The sequence below is a fragment of the Malus sylvestris genome, chromosome 17, assembly GCF_916048215.2.
Source record: "Malus sylvestris chromosome 17, drMalSylv7.2, whole genome shotgun sequence".
In the NCBI taxonomy this organism is placed as follows: Eukaryota; Viridiplantae; Streptophyta; class Magnoliopsida; order Rosales; family Rosaceae; genus Malus; species Malus sylvestris.
Window position 1 is genome coordinate 10942786 of NC_062276.1, and position 17604 is coordinate 10960389.

The 17604-nt window shown below is 36.3% G+C and overlaps 1 protein-coding gene across 1 annotated transcript; it reads right to left on the reverse strand.

Moving 5' to 3' along the window:
* Positions 1-540: 540 nt before the first annotated feature.
* On the reverse strand, positions 541-9774 carry LOC126611063 (7-deoxyloganetin glucosyltransferase-like). The gene is made up of 2 exons (XM_050279246.1): positions 9099-9774; positions 541-1680 (listed from the first exon to the last, which is right to left on the reverse strand). The coding sequence occupies exons 1-2, from the start codon at positions 9619-9621 to the stop codon at positions 743-745; spliced, it is 1461 nt and encodes a 486-aa protein (XP_050135203.1). The 5' UTR covers positions 9622-9774; the 3' UTR covers positions 541-742.
* Positions 9775-17604: the final 7830 nt, after the last annotated feature.

The following is a 17604-nucleotide window of genomic DNA, read 5'->3' on the forward strand; positions in this document are numbered from 1 at the left end:
CTTTTCGTCATCCTTTAATAGTCTATTGTATGGTAAACATGGAGTAGCACAGGTTTTAGGCATCAACATCTCAGATTTGGTAAGTAAATCTGTAACATACTTATCTTGAGACAGAAACAAAGCACATTTTGTATTCCCAGAAAATAATGAAGCGGTCCCAAATCTTTAATATCAAATTCTTGAGTGAAAGAGTGAATAACCTCATTGATAGCTTGTGATGCACACCCTGTGAAGATAATGGCATCAACATATAGTACCAGAATTACTACAGAATTGCCAACAATCTTAACAAATAATGATGAATCTGCATATGTGGTACTTGAATTCCAACCTGAACAACTACAAGTTGTTCTCTCTATTCCTCCAATCAATCTCCATTCTATGCAGACAAGATCTAAAAATGGTATTTCTTAGAAAATTGCTCTCTTGGGGCTTCAGGCATTAGTTTTAGTTGAGCTTTCGAAAATATTAGCGTTTGTTCTCACAACACTAATTAGACACTTTTTTTTTTTGTTAAAAGTACTTTTTCAAATAAAAAAGTTTACCAAACACTCAACAACTTTATTTTACAACTGTTTATTCTTACATCACAACATAAGCAGTTTTTTTTAAAAAAACATAGCAATACCAAACAGCCTTAAGACCAACCAGAACAACAATTTTTTTTTTTACACCATAGCAACAAACTAAATCACAAAAAAATTAGATAATTATTCTGATGTATAACATCTAAGTGTTCCATCTAAGTGTTCCTTAATAGAACATTATTCACTAGGTTGTCAAAGTTTGTGGATGAAGAACCAAGTGGACCAGTAGCCTCTTTTGCTAGTTTCTTCCACTCCATGGCCTTACTTTTCATTTTCTTACCCTTCTCTCCCTCCATCAACTCTTTAATAAGCTTCCGTACTCCATCTCTCTTGACATCGTTATCAATCTCCATGCCAATCCCCCATTTATTGCAAGTATAGTAACAGTCAGTTTGCTGGTCAGCAAAAAATGGCCAACAAAGCATAGGCACTCCAGCAGTCAAACTCTCCATGGTTGAATTCCAACCACTGTGTGTTAAAAACCCTCCAACTGATGGATGGTTTAGAACTTGCTCTTGTGGGCACCAACTTGCTATTAGACCTTTTTCTCTTGTTTCGGCAAAAAAATCAGGTGACAAAATCGCTGATTCGCCGATAACCAAATCAGGCCTAATTACCCAAAAGAATGGAAGCTTGCTATTTGCAAGTCCCCAACCAAACTCCACAAGTTGTTCCAATGTCATGACCGTTATGCTGCCGAAATTCACATAAACAACTGAGTTTGGTGCCTTGGAATCGAGCCATTGGAGACACTCAGTTTCTTCTTTCCATAGACTATACCCAACAACCTTCAAAGGGTCTTTTGGTATCTGATTGAGAAGTAATTCGATCGGGCCGATGGTATAAACAGGTGGAATATTACGCATAGATGAAAGAGCACTCAAAACATCTTGCTCCAACGCATTAAAAGTAAGAAGAATAACTGCTGAAGCTTTGTGAACTTCATCAGTTACGTTCATGCACAAGTTAAGCAGGGTGTCATCGAGATTTGTGGTTCGGAAGAAGGTTGGGAGATCCCTCAAACGAATGTCCTTCATTCCTGGAATCCAATTGATGACCTTGTCCAAAAATCCATTTCTTAAATAGCTCTCATCTACATTAAAAACCAATTAATTAATTAATTTAACAAGAATTACATTTGCATGTATGTTTATAAACAAGCAGTTAATTAGCAAATGGTGTTGTTATTGGCAAGCTAAAAAAATTATTTTGCACTCCAAGCATTTCATAAGTAGCAAAAGAGTGCAAAATAACGTTTTTAGAGTGCCAATAACATCTTCATAAAATAACGTCTCCCTAAACAAAGCCGTAAAACTAGGCAATGTTATAAAGTAGCAAAAGAAAAGTTGGGAATGGCAGAATGTTAATTTTTCTTCCTGCACCTTTTTAGTCATGTCTAAAAATAGTGCCATTAATTAATCAGATTTTCATTAGAACCAAGTGTTAGATAAAATCTTGATTTTAGTAATTTGATTAGTAATATTAGTTTTTTTTTAATATAGCAATATTATACACTAATTTATTGTAAAGGGAGTATGATGGGTTTGAACCTGGGACGTAATAGGTTGCAAGGGAAGACTTTAATCATTTGATTAGGTACTTTAGTTTGAATATAACATATAGCTAGAAAATTATAGGTATACCAAAATAATTTACTTAATCAAATATCTAATTATATTTACAGGGATAAATAATCATATTTATATTCATAGGCATAATGTAGATTATTTTTATAGATAAACAAATGAAAAATGCTTCAAAATTTTAAATTTCAACAAAAAATATTAATAACTTTAGGGTGTGTTTGTTGCACCAGACTATCTCGAACTGGACTTGCCTTAGGGACTAAACTGGACTGACTTACAATAGACTAAGGTAGACTAAATTAGTGAAGTGTTTGATGTAGTGTTGGATTAAAAAGCTTGATAGTTAGCACTAAATAATATTATATTATTTAATACATATTTAATAATATTTTATATCAACCTTTTTCTTTTTTTCTTAAAACCAGTACTCTCTGGAATCTTCTCTCCCTCGTTGGCTCAGTCCAATCCCCTCATCTCCTTATCTCCCTATTCTCCCTCTTCGTCTCTCTATCACTTTTGCTCCCCGAAGCTACTTTCTCTCCCCTTCTCTATCCATTTCTCTCCTTTCCCAAAGCAATGAGATGATATGGATTGTGATTCATGCGTCGGCTTCAAGCGAACATCTCCTAGATTTTGAAGAAACCCAAACTCTCCCGCAATGCTTTGATTCTCTGTCTTAAATTCCAGAACAAAATAACCATCTCGGAATTTTCAAAGAAAAAGGTGAAATTATCCGGTTGGGGATCGTTGTTGTTATCTTTTGCTTCTTTTTTTTCTTTCAAATTTTGGTGGTTAGATTTTGAGATCTACACAGTGATGTGGCCGAGTCGGCTGTGGGCTATAGCTGATGGCGCCGCATAAGAAAGAAGGCGAAGCCCAAGGAAAACGAAAGCTCAGGTCTGATCTTGTTTCCTAGTCCCGCTTAATACCAAGCGAAAGCTTGGGACTTGTTAACGAGGTTTAGTGAAGCAGGGAGCGCCTCGTAGTCGAGGCGAGTCTCAATTATTGTAGTCCAGCGCCATTCCAAAAGCAAGATTATAGTCCTACTTAAGTTAGTCCAAGTCAGTCCCACTTAAGGAGGTGCAACAAACGCATCCTTAATATTTCACGTGGCCTTTTATGCATACTGACATGCAAACTCAACACAGTACCATGCACACTTTATTTCTCTAGCTCTCAGTCTCTCTTTTGTTACCTATCTTTCTCTCTCCTCTCTCTCCCCCTCCTCTCTCCCGGTTCCCTTCCTTTCTCCTCTTTCACCTTGCCCCCCCTTCTCTTATATAGATATATATATTTATATATATATATATCTTAAATTATTTTCATTAAATTTTATTCATGAAAAACATTTAATTGTTTGTTAATTTTTTAAAAATATTTTTCTAGAAACAGTGTCACCTGTTTCTAGAAATTAATTTTTTTTAAGAAACAATATTTCTTAGAATAGTGCGACAATTAACATCTATTTATACCATGTCTCTAATAGAGGTAGGATCACCAACAAATGTAGGTCTCATTTCTATTAAAGAGATTGTACAAATAGATGGTAAGAATAACATTTTTGTATTTCTTATTACTAAATTTTCATTAAGTGTGTTTTTCATTAAAAATTTGTTGATAAGACTCTTGTTGAATTTTGGCATGTGATAAATAATTTATATTATTATGTCTTAAAAATGTTACTAGTTTTTAAATTTTATACAAAAAAAGAGACAAAAAAAAAAAAAAGAAGGAAGATGAGGAAGGAGCGACATGAGAGAGAGAGAAGAGCGAGAAAAATATGTGTAAAAGGAGAGAGGCAGATTTGATAAAAAGAAGAAAAAAATGAGAGAGGTTGAGCCAGGATTTTAGCCTATAAGGGGCCCAAAGTCTCAATCTGAAAAGCTCTCCTAATCTTACATAAAATACTTTGTTGTGTGGTGAGGAACCAACCACTGTCGTTTAAGCCTGCTATGGTGTTGTCCTCGTCATTATCTTTCTTAAACCTAAACCCCATGCCTTTCTAATTTTCTTCCTCTCTCCTTCCTCCTCAAAGCTCACAAGAATCAGATTGCTTGAACTCCATAAGAGCCACCAATCTCAAATCAAACATAAAGAAAGAACTTAAACTAAAAATCTTGAAAATCATAACCATAACACTAAACTTTTCTGTATAAAAAAAAATGTTAGGATGGGCCTGGGACCATTGTGATCCCTTCATGGCTTCGCCTATGCTGATAGGTGAAAAAGGAGATAAATATGATGGTGATGCACTACAAGAATAGTGATTATTAGGGGCGGATATAAGAATTTGTCCCTATTAATCTTTATTAAGGGCAAAAATATAGATTTATCTCTATTAATTGTAGTAGAGGTAAAACAATAAACGCCCCTATTAATGTTTGACACGCCCCGACCCTGATATTCCCCGAATACCAGGACAGACACGTGATGGCCGACACCTGTATTTTCGAAGTTACAAATGTTTTGGGGAAGTATTTCCGTTTTCAGTTTTAAGTGTAGCTCGAGTTTTCGATCTATATGTTAGTACTTATCTATTTTGACGTTATCTTATTTTATGTTCTTACTTTTGGCCTTAAGCTATTTTGCGTTTTTGACTTTATATTTTATTAAAGTATGTTTTCTATTTTTACACTGATGGGGAAAGAAAGTATGAGCCTGGAGGCACGGAAGATGGAATCATTGCAACCCGATCGCGACGGGATGGCATTTTCCCTTTCGTGCAACCGCTCTGACTTGATTTCTTCGTACGAATATATATATGTGTATCCTTTTTCGTATTTTCGAGTTTTCCAGTGTAGTAAGTTATTTTAAATTTCGGGGACGAAATTCTTTTAAGGGGGGTAGATTGAAACACCCCAACCCCATTTTTATTTAAAAATTGTTTTAAAGCCTTAATTGGTGAGCCTGTGGGGCTCACCTTATTTTATTTTTTTGTGTTTTCCGGTCTCCCTCTCTCCCGTGTCTCTCTCTCGGGGACCTCATCTCTCTCCCTCGCTGCAACTCCTTTTCCCCGAGCAACACACTCAGCGACGCCATCTGCTGAGGACATCACCATCAAAACCTCTGTAGTTTTCTCTCTTCTGTTGTAGAAAGGACGACGAAATCCCAGGAGCCTCCGCGCGAGCACTGCCCTTTTCGAGGCCATTTACGGCTAAACCACGGGGAGTTAGACGTCGTGTGAGGTACCATTCTCTTCGTCTCTTCGAGGGATACAACTTTCGTTTTTGTCTCGCTTGATTTCGTTGAGTTTTGACAAAGTTATGGCCGTTTAAATTTGGGTGGTTTTCCGGCCTTCTTCTTTTTTTGAATCCGGTAGCCTAGAAAACCCAAGGCCTTTGGGCCTTCCCTACCAAGCCCAGCCTTTTAATGAGGCCTTAGGGCCTTTATGTGTGTGTGTGTGTTGTGAGGGCCGGCCTTGTGCAACCCGTGTGTGTGTGTGTGTTTAATTGGTGTGTGTGCGTGTGCGTTTAGTGTGTGTGCGCGTGTGTGTATATGCATGCCGTGCATGTGTGTGTGTGTGTTTGTGGTGTGTGTATGTGTTTAGGCTTAAGCCCAATCCCCATTTCTTCACCCTAAACCCTTTTAACCTAAAAACCTTAGAATTCCAAAACCCAATAGATCTTAATCCTATTTAACCTAAACCTAAACCCTAATCCGGATTTCAAGCCTAAAACCCGTTAGACCTAATTTGACCGTTGACTCCCGGTCAACGTTGACTTTGGGGTTGACTTTTCGGGTTTTCGTCCGGGACCCTTCTTAAGGTAATTCGACGTTCTGAATCCGTTTCCAATGTCCGTTTTCCCAAATTCAATCGTTTGAATAAAGTTTGACTAAATGTAACCTTTATGTGCTTAGGGGCAATTATTGTAACGTTTCCGTCTTCGCTAGTGGCGCAACTTTTGGCAACTATGTACTGTGAGTGGACCCCTTCTAAAATTACATGATTTGATAATTTAATTGCATAAATGATTAACATGCCTACGAATTTATGATTTGATTTATGTGAAGCCTGTTGATTTAATATATTGATTTTCGTCTTGTGTTTTTGGTGAGGAATTAATTGTTGGTCGATATTGAGCTATATTTTGATATATTGTATTTTCTATAAAAACCATGAACTGGTAGACTATCTGATGAATGACGATAGGATGCTAGAACATTTTTTAAACCCCTCTTTATAGTATAGACGATGAACGACATTTATACTATGAAGTGGTTATTTATGAGAGGCGTAACTATTTGTGCGTACCTAGTAGACACTATGCCGCCTGGGGCGAGGATTTGGTGTTGGCAGTAGGCCGGGAGAAATAATCCCTAGCGAAAGGTTGAGGGACATGGTGACAGGCATTGGGCCGGGAGGGAGTTATCTCTGGCTACGAGCACAAAGACTTAGGTGCAGGCATTGGGCCGGGAGTTATATTTATTCGGTGATCTTTCTAGCAGCACACCGCGCTTACAAGACGATTTATGAGACGTTTACTGTTTTGATTTCTGCGATGATATTCCGCTATATGGCTTTTGAGATATTTTTGGCATGCTAGGATTTTTATTAAATCCATCATTTATTATGCTAGTAGTTTTCATTATATAACGGTGGGGGTTTGTATATTGATAATTGTTTTATATATATGAACTTGGTCCACTCACCTTCGTTTTGCGCCCCCATTCAGGACTTAGGATCAAGGCCCCCAATCCCGGTGTCAAGATACTTCTGCAGCAGCATCTTTGAATCCTCTCGATGTAGGACTCACTTCTTTACTCATTCAATTTTATCTTAATTCTTTTTAGTGATTAGGTTTAGTTGTATGCTCTGAGCACGTTCCTAAAATTTTTAATTCTTTGTATTTTAAATTTCTAACTCTTATTTATTTCTTATTCTTAGCTTTTGTATCAATTAATGGCTTTCGTTACCCTCGGGTGTCGACCAGCACATGTCTATCCTGGTATTCAGGGAATATCAAGGTCGGGGCGTGTCAATGTTACTACTTTTAGGGGCGAAAAAAGCCACATCTACAAATTTAGTTATTAGGGGCGGATAAATGAGCCTATAATAATATATTTTTAACTTGTTTAGTTTTTTTTAATTTAATAGTTTAAATTAGGAGCATTTATCTTCTTATATTTAACTTTTTTTTCTTAATTATTAATCAAATAAATAAGACAGTTATCATAACCCTAATTCTAGGATAACCAACACGCACATTCCCCATATTTCTCTCTTGATCTTCTTTCAAGGCACAAACTCCTCATCTCCATTTTTCTTGTTCCTTCATATTCTTCTTCTCATCTCCATTTTCTTAGTTGATTCATAGCTCTCCATTTTTCTTATTTCTTCATATTCTTCTTCTCATCTCCATTTTTCTTGTTCCTTCATATTTTTATCCTTCTTCTTCAATTTTTTTTTTCTGGATCTGATATTGTTTTATCTTCATATCTATTTTTCTTAATTATCTACCTTTCAATATTCCCTTTGATGAGTCTTAGATAGCAAAAGAGCGATTTAAAAAGGTTCGTAGTAGAGAAAAAAACTAGCTTTATTTAGTTTGATTGAAGTTTTTTTTTTCTCTCAGACTGTTGTTTTGCAGGTAAATTTGATGATGGGGTGTGAAAAAATTGAAGTGAAATTCGTTAGGTGTGTTCTTCATACATTTTTTTTCAGTTTTATTTTCGTATAATATTAGTGTTATCAAAATGATGAATTACATTATAAACCTCGATTGGCTTAGTTTAGGTTTAATATTTTGTCTATTTTGCAGGTTTTGTTTTCTAGATGTTTTGTGAAGGGTTTGTACATAATTTGATTGTGTTATGTAATTTGTTCGTTTCTTTTCATGGTTGTGAGTTCTACATAATTTGATTGTTATGCTTCTTAAAATAGTGTTACTCTAATTTGCTTTTACCTTCTGTATTGTATCTACATGATGAATCATGGAAGACACATGCTTTAGACTCTGTATCATTTCGGTGTTTGGGATGCAGAAGATTGATTAGACATATACATTTTTTTAGACTACCTTTTGTATCTACGGTTTAAACTTCTTCATGATACTTGTACCATTCGTATATAATCAATATGAAGTATGAATTATTTTAATATTAATTTTTCTGTGAGCAATTTATTTTTTCGTCTATGTGGTGGCAAAAAATAAAAATAATCGTAAATATATTTGACCCTAAAATATGAGAATACAATCAAATAATTAATGAGAGATTGAAAATCATTTTCAATTAATACAATTCTCAAAATGCAATAATACTAAATATAAATGTCAGTAAATATAAATAATAAAGTAGGGGCCTTAATAATCGCCCCTACTACTTTAAGCATCTGCACTTAATATTGTTTGCAAGTCAGAGAAAGAGGGGTGAAGACGCGTGGACGTGCGCGTCAGTCTTTTTAATGTTGTTATTGTTAATAAAAGTTGAGTTGGTGTGTATTTTTTGTCATTTTCATTTAATAAAATTATTAAGATGTTAATGGTTAAAAAAAGTATGTAGGTGTTGGATAATTACTTAAATGTTGATTAATGTGTTTATTTTATATTGGTGACACATCATTTGATATAAAATTATGGTCTCCCTAACATTACCCTTTCATTGAAGCTCCCCAATTTTGATTAGGTACATTACTTTTGCTAAGGAATATATACATATAAATACATATAAATACATATATGTATTTATTATTTTGCCCAACAAAATTATAAAAAGTAATAGCTGTAGTAACCAATTTATAATTTGAAAGCATCTTGTAGTATTCCTATATTTGATTTCCAATTGCCTGCTCACTAACTTAACCCTAGACACGAAAAATAACAAACTATTTATATGTGTGTGCTATCTTGAATGGAATTGAGGAATAAACGTAGGACTATGCTAATTTTCTAATTAAGAGTCATTAATTAATTAATCTCAGTCTCACCTTTGAGTGGTACAAGTCCCTTTTCGATCAAAGCGCGGTAGTGTTTAAACCCCATGAAGCTGCATGCAGCAATAGTGAAGAACAAGGCAATAGGGAGTCCAAATTCTTCAGCAGCTGTGATGGCGAATGGGGACATGAATCCATCTGAAACAATACAAGTCACTGGAGGAACACAGCTTGCCTTTTCATTGAGTCTTACAAGGAGGTCGCGGAACGGAGAAAAGAATCTATCTTTCACGACGGCCTCAGCAAGCAAAGTGACATCTTGGGTAGCACCCTCATCCGAATCCGGAAGGCCATCTGGGATCGCTTCAAACCGAAAATCCGGCAAGCCATCGAGAGAGTTGGGGCCTTGAGACTTAAGAAAGCGCTTGTGATTGAACTCTGTGTTGACAAAGGTTATGTGAAAGCCTCTAGTGTGAAGGAGCTTGGCCAGTTTTACCATTGCCTTTATATGGCTCTGCGCAGGAGCCGGAATACAAACCGCATGAGGCTTATTGGCAAATTGTACAGTGGAACACATACTTCTGTATTTCTGATTACTCCAAAGTCACAAATGTGTTGTAGTTTTGCACAAATGGAGATTACTTTATAGGAATAGGACGATCAGTGTGCTAGCTACTATCAACGTGCTTATCTTCTTTTCTAGAAGAGTCCCGTCCTTAAAAATGACATTGTGGGTACACATAAAATTTTCTCCACATGTAGGTCGACCTACTTTTCTCCAGAATCTTAAATTGTTTGAATTTGTTGGAAATCATAATTGGTGATTGGGTCAGTGGGGGTACTGGTTCTTGATAACTAAGTTATGGGTCCATATTTTAATTATATAGTGGAACTTGACAGCAGCTTGCATGGTGTATTTAGCTTATCTCAAAATGTGCTATTGGATCAATGGTCATGAATCAATTTGAGTTTGTTGATAAGCTGGCAGGTTTTACCTTCATCTGTGGCCATGGGCCTTATTAACTCAGCAGAATTGAAGCATGAAGAAGAATCAACTTAGAGAGAGAAGAAGAAATAAAGCTCATAAGAATTTGATTGCTCTTGAATGAATTGAACACAGAATTATACTGATGTGGATCAAGAATAACTAAAACAGAATTACTTAAGCTGTAATTAACCTACACTGGTCGACCTAACCTACTTTTAATCAACTGATTCTGGCAATCTCAGAATTCATCCAATGCATTTGTGACACCTGCTATTTTTCCTCCTCAACCTCATCTTGGATATCCAAACTTGATGTTAGAGCAGTGTTTAAGAAAGATCGGACCATGCATACCTTTAGTCAAACAAAAATATTTGGCTCTCTGTTCATATATTGGAATGTATTGAACTGATCAACTTCTGCACATTTTCAAAACAAAACGGTAAATAGTATATCTAGATGCTTAATTCTTGTATGAAAGGCAGGATATGGACTAAGAGCCCAATCAAGTAAGGGAAAAAAGGATCAATTAACCACCTATACATTATGTTTGAACATGGGTTTTTGGAAGTCTCAAGGAACTTTAGGTTCCATTCAGGGACTGACCTACGTTTTGGGCTACTGGGCTATAGTCCATACGAGTTTTTCAAAAACATGGAATATATTTTAGGATTTAGCCCAGATCAAGACACAATCCGACGTGATTTTGCGTACCAAGGAGTAATACGGTGCGCTTTGATCTTTTATTTAGAATAAACTTCAAATTTGTTGAAAATACTGGTGGGTTAATGAATGCCCACAGTGATATTGAAAACATTGGTAGATTTTTCAATGCTCACACAAAGTGATATTGACTTGGGAGATGAAGGAGGATCATACTTTCAAAGATGTGTGTTGTAAATTTCAATGTATAGTTAATACGTTTGTTTGGAGTTGCTCTATAAATAAAGTGCTCCGTATGCTTTCAAGATATATAGAGAACAAGGAAATATCAACAACATCATCCCTCCCTCTTATATTTGTCATCCCCTTGTGTTAAAGTTACATTGTGATATTTTATACCTGTGTCGCTCCTGTTACTAGTAAATGTTATCTATCTAAATTTTGTCTATTTATAACACGTTATCAGCACGACTCTCTAATCATTTCTCATTTCTCTTCGCCGAAAGAAAAAAAAAAGTTTCCTCTAAGGATTTTACTGTTCTTCTTCTTCCTTTGCCTCAACTACTGGACATACCCTCGTGAAGAACTGTTTACACCATGTCTGCTTTTAGTTCTCAATCTAACAGTTACATATATCTTTGATTTCTTGTTTGGTGTAGCCCTTGACTACTAACCCAGTGTTTATTTATGTTAATTTTACTGCAATCCAAGATGGTGCGTACAATTGCCCATCTTGAATTGCAAATTTAATCTTACTACAATCTAAGATGGTGCGGTATCATCGCCTATCTTGGACTGCAGATCTGATTTTATTGCAAATTTTAGGTGGAGCGGTATAATCGCCCACCTTACCTTGCATATTTAAATTTGTCTGCTGTTTAATTTTATTGCAATTTTAGGTGGTGCGGTATAATCGCCCACCTTGCTCTACGTATTTAAATTTTCTTGCTAATTGAGTGGTGCAAAATAATCGCCCATCCTATGTTATATTATTTCAATGAGAATGGTGCGGTACAATTGCCTTCCTCATTCATCATGTAAATCTCGAGCCTGAAGTTTCGAGTGCTTATCATTTTAGTCTGAAGATCAAAATGACAAATTTGTAAGAACCAGAAGTTCTAACACTACATACCTCCAGAATACATATTATTGCAAGTTCTTACACATCTTAGTTTTCTTTCAAAAAAGAAAATAGCGAACTTGGCAAAGCTTAATTTTGTTGCCTTGAACATTACTAGGAAAAACTACCTTACCTGGGTAGTGGATGCCAAGATCCATTTGGAGGCAGGGAATCTTGGAGAGACAATCAAGGAGGAGAACAGTGCATTTTCTCAAGATCGGGCGAAGACCATGATCTTTATCCATCGTCACCTTGATGAAGGACTAAAAAGTGAGTACCTAACGGTTGAAGATCCGTTAGCTCTCTGGAAAGCATTGAGAAACAGATACAATCACCAGAAAATAGTGATTCTTCCAAGAGCTCGTTATGAGTGGACTCACCTAAGGATCCGGGATTTCAAGTCAGTGGTTGAGTACAATTCTGCGATGTTCAGAATTAGCTCCCAGATGAAACTCTGTGGGGAAACCATCACTGAGGAAGATATGCTAGAAAAGACTTTCAGCACATTTCATGCCTCAAATGTGCTCCTGCAATAGCAGTATAGAGAGTGAGACTTCACTGAATACAACCAGTTAATATCTGTGCTCCTGGTTTCTGAAAAAACAATAAACTCCTGCTAAAAAATTATCAGTCCCGACCTACTGGATTTGCACCATTCCTAGAACTGAACGCCACATCCTCTGGTGGCAATAATCATAAACGAGGACATGGCCACAGGTGAGGATGGTGGAATGGGAAAGGCAAGAATCATGGTGTCCAGTTTCACAACCAGGTTACAATGCATAATTTAGGCTCGAGCTTCAAAAATGTAAATTGCCACAATGGCAAAGCTCATATGAACAATGCTCCCAGAAACTCTGAAGGAGCCTGCCATAGGTGTGGTGGCAATGGGCACTGGGCGCGTACTTGTCGTACTCCAAAACATCTGGTGGATCTGTATCAAGCCTCATTCAAGGAGAAAGGTGTTGAGACCAATTTTCTCAACCAGGCTAAACCAATGGATATACCTGATCCAGTGTGTGACTTATTAGGGCAGTTGAACACAACCCACCTAGATATCTCAGACTTCATTGTGGAAAAGGGGAATGAAGTGTACCGGTCCGACTGAATCATTTATGTTTGATGTACTAAACTTGTAGTTTAAAACTAGCGTTTCAGATTCAATAAAAATGGCATTTAAATTTCCTGTTATAAATTGCTTTTAACCATGATCCCCTAAGCACCATGGTCATTCTTCAAACAAGAGCAATGGCAGAGATATTTGTCTTGCAGACAGCGCAACCACGCATACAATAAGTATTTCTCAAGCTTGATGCTTACAAAAGTAAGGGTAATAACAATATCAGGCCAATCAGATGTGATTGAAGGCTCAGGGAAAGCCCATATTATGTTACCAAATAGAACAATATTGTCCATACATAATGCGTTATATGCTATTTGATCTACTCGAAATTTGTTGAGTTTCAAAGATAGACGTTTAAATGGATATCACATTGAAACGAAAAGTGCAGAAAATGTGGAGTATCTATGCATTACCTCCAATGATATCCAAAAGCGTATATTGGAGACATTACATGGTTTGACGAGTGGATTGTATTATACATACATAAAGACAGTTGAATCACATACTATCATGAACCAAAATTTCATTGATTCAAAAGTTTACATGCTTTGGCAGACCATCTGGGTCACCCAAGATCTACCTTGATGTGTAGAATCATTACCAACTCTAATGGACATCCATTATTGAGCAGACACATTGCTATCTCAAATGATAACCCTTGCAAGGCTTGTTCTCAAGGGAAGTTGGTAATTAGACCATCACAACTAAAGGCTGATGCTGAATCCCCATCATTTCTGCAAAGAATTCAAGGGGATATTTATGGACCTATTCAACCATCTTGTGGACCATTTCGATATTTTATGGTTTTGATTGATGCATCTACCCGATGGTCATATGTTTGTCTCTTGTCTACTCGAAATGTAGCTTTTGAGATACTTCTTGCTCAGATAATTAAGTTGCGAGCACATTTCCCAGATTACCTATTAAGTCAATCCGACTTGATAACGTTGGTAAATTTACGTCTCAAACTTTTGATGATTACTGCATAACATTGGGCATTGATGTTGAACACCTTGCTCATCATGTCCATACTCAAAATGGTTTAGCAGAAGCATTGATCAAACAACTTCAATTAATAGCTCGCACTCTACTTATGAAAACAAAATTGCCAGTTTCTACATGGGGACATACCATCATACATGCTGCATCATTGGTTCGATTAAGACCTATAGCCAACCACCAATACTCATCAGTACAACTCGTGTTTGGGCATCAGCCAAACATTTCACATTTACGAGTTTTTGGTTGTGATGTTTGTGTACCTATTGCACCATCACAATGCACTAAAATGGGACCTCATTGCAGACTGAGAATTTATGTGGGTTTTGATTCACCATCTATCATTAGATATTTGGAACCACTGACAGGTGATATGTTTACAACGTTTTGCTGATTGTCACTTTGATGAGATAATCTTCTCGTCGTTAAGGGGAGAAAAGACTGTTCCAGAAGAACGGCAAAGCTGACATGGGTTGTTCCTATAAATTATGCTTGTACTAATGAATTATGGGATCAGACTGAAATAATCATCGATGACATGTTCATATTTGCATTAGCCACTGAAATCATATTAAGTGATGATATTGAGCCTCGCACTGTTGATGAATGCAAACAGAGACAGAATTAGCCTAAGTGGAGATATGTAATCCAGGCATAATTAAATTCCTTAGAAGGGCGAAATGTTTTTGGACCAGTAGTCCAAACCCTGCCTGGTATAAGCCCCGTGGGTTACAAATGGGTATTCATAAGAAAACAAAATGAGAAAAGCGAGATTGCAAGATATAAAGCACAACTCGTTGCACAAGGTTTTTCGCAAAGACTTGGAATTGATTATGAGGAGACATACTCTCCTGTAATGGATGCAATTACGTTCTGTTACTACATAAGTTTAGTGGTTTCAGACAAACTTGACATGTGACTTATGAATGTCATCACCACGTATCTATATGGAGAATTAAGTTGCCTGAAACAACTAACAAACCACGAGGTATGCTCTCAATCAAATTAAGGCGATCATTGTATGGGCTGAAACAATCGGGACGAATGTGGGTATTTGATCAAAGAAGGGTATACCAACAATGTCATTTGACCTCGTGTGTTCGTTAAGAAATCCAACTCTGAATTTCTTATAGTGGCAGTTATGTCGATGATATAAACCTAGTTGGAACTTTTGAAGAGCTCAATAAAACTGCTAAATATTTGAAAAGTGAATTTGAAATGAAAGACCTTGGAAAAACAAAATATTGTCTCAGCCTGCAGATTGAGCATTATGTTAGTGGAATTTTGGTCCACCAATCAGCTTACATTGAAAAAATCCTGAAGCGATTTGGCATGGACGAGGCTTATCTACTCAGTACGCCAATGGTCGTTCGTTCTCTGGACATTAAGAAAGATTCATTCCGTCAAAAAGAAAATGATGAAATGGTCCTTGGTCTAGACCATATCTGAGTGCAATGGGTGCTTTATTGTGTTTAGCACAATGTACTAGACCAGATATAGCTTTTTCAGTCAATTTGTTAGCAAGGTATAGCTTTGCTTCAACAATTTGTCATTAAAAGGGAGTGAAAGATGTATTGCGATACCTTTGTGGGACAACATACATGGGTCTCTTCTACTCAAAGAAATCCACAAATGACCAGGTCTTTGTTGGATATGTAGACGCCGATTTTCTCTCTGATCCGCATAAAGCTCACTCACAAACTGAATATGTGTTCAAGAATGGAGATACAACAATCTCATGGCGCTCAACAAAGCAAACATTAGTTGCTACATCGTCAAATCACTCAGAATTACTTGCTTTACATGAAGCAAGTCGTGAATGTTCTTGGTTAAGATCAATGATCCATCATATTCGGAATTTATGTGGTTTAACTTCAAAGACAAACACTCCAACTATCATAACTATCATCCATGAAGAAAATGCAGCCTGTGTTGCCCAAATGAAGGAAGGATTCATCAAGGGCGATAAAACTAAACACATATCTCCAAAGTTTTTCAGTGCACATGAGCTTCAGAAGGCTAAAGTTATTGAAGTTAGACAAATCTGTTCCAATGAACTGGCAGACCTATTCGCCAAGTCTCTACCAAAGTGCACGTTTCAGAAGTTAGTGCAAAGTATCGGATTACGTTGACTTACCAATCAGCTAAATTTGGAAAATGCGGAATCAGAAGGAGATACATATCAGGGGGAACACCCATGATAAATGCATGTTGTACTCTTTTTCCTTCGATTAGGATTTTTTCCACTGGGGTTTTCCTATCAAGGTTTTAACGATGCAACATAAGCATATTTAACACTATATCAACAATCGAGGTAAAGTTGTACTATTTTTCCTTTGCTATGGTTTTTTTCCACTGGGTTTTTCCAAGCAAGGTTTTAACGAGGCAACTGATGTTGATATGTGGGCATCCAAGGGGGAGTGTTGAAAATACTGGTGGGTTAATGAATGCCCACAGTGATATTGAAAACATTGGTAGATTTTTCAATGCCCACACAAAGTGATATTGACTTGGGAGATGAAGGAGGATCATACTTTCAAAGATGTGTGTTGTAAATCTCAATGTATAGTTAATACGTTTGTATGGAGTTGCTCTATAAATAGAGCACTCCGTAAGCTTTCAAGATATAGTTTAAAATGACTAAAAATAGTTTGGTTTTGGTTCCTAATATTTGGAACCGAAACGCACCGCAAAATACAAAAAAAAAAATAATAATAATAATAAAATAGTTTAATAGCCAATTAACTGTTGGGGTGTAATTGGTTATTGGTTGGAGTGTAATGGACTCGACTACAACAACAAGCTCCAAGACAATCTCAAGCTTTTAGTTCACAAGGTAATGACTCCTCATTCTCGGTTTCATTTTCACAAGGTTCAAAGTTTTCCCAATTATCGCCTTCTTAAGCCCGTTAACAAACTCAAAGACTCCTAAACCTTTGAAGAGTAAGTGTCCAAAAAAAAAGAAGGAAAATGGAAAGGGTTCAACGATTCAAAGTAGTGACTTGAAACATCAAAACTTTTATATTGGATTGCATGAACAATTATTCTTTCGGGTTGTACTAATGTCATAAGGCATTTTGACGTAGGACTTTGTTTTAACTTTAATTTTAGTGTGGTAAACTTAACTTTTTCAAGTAGGTTGTACTAATGCTATAAAGCATTTTGATGTTGAACTTTTTTTGATTGGGTAAGGCTAGGGAGACAAAATTTAGTAAACTAAATGATATGGAAGTTGATGATAGGATTATTAGTTAAGCATTGAATTCAATGTTACAGTGTGCACAACTACGAGTTAGTATAACTTTTGCCCTTCTCTGTGTTTTGCTTGTATTTAGGGCAAGATGAGTAAATTGCCTTTTCATGTAAAACAAGAAAGGCCAAAATTTGTCTTTGACAAGATACATTCAGATGTTTGGGTTTTTCGCCTTAAAAGTCCATAGAGGGTTATAGATATTATATCAGCTTTATAGATCAGTATTGTAGGTTTGCATGGATTATTTTCATGATCAATAAATCAGATGTTTTTCAATCTTTGTCAAGTTCTATGCTTTTGTTCTTAATAAATTCAATGTGGTTATTAAGTGTTTGCAATCTGATGGTAGTGGTGAATATGTGAGTAAATTGGTTAAATGTTTTTTAGACAGTAAAGGGATCATACATCAAGTGTCAG

Bases quoted from the DNA above. Each gene is read 5' to 3' on its own strand.
- LOC126611063 (XM_050279246.1), bottom strand. From the start codon at position 9,621: ATGTGTTCCACTGTACAATTTGCCAATAAGCCTCATGCGGTTTGTATT. The intron at 1,681-9,098 runs GTGAGACTGAGA...TTTTTAATGTAG, and splicing joins GGGACTTGTACCACTCAAAG to ATGAGAGCTATTTAAGAAAT.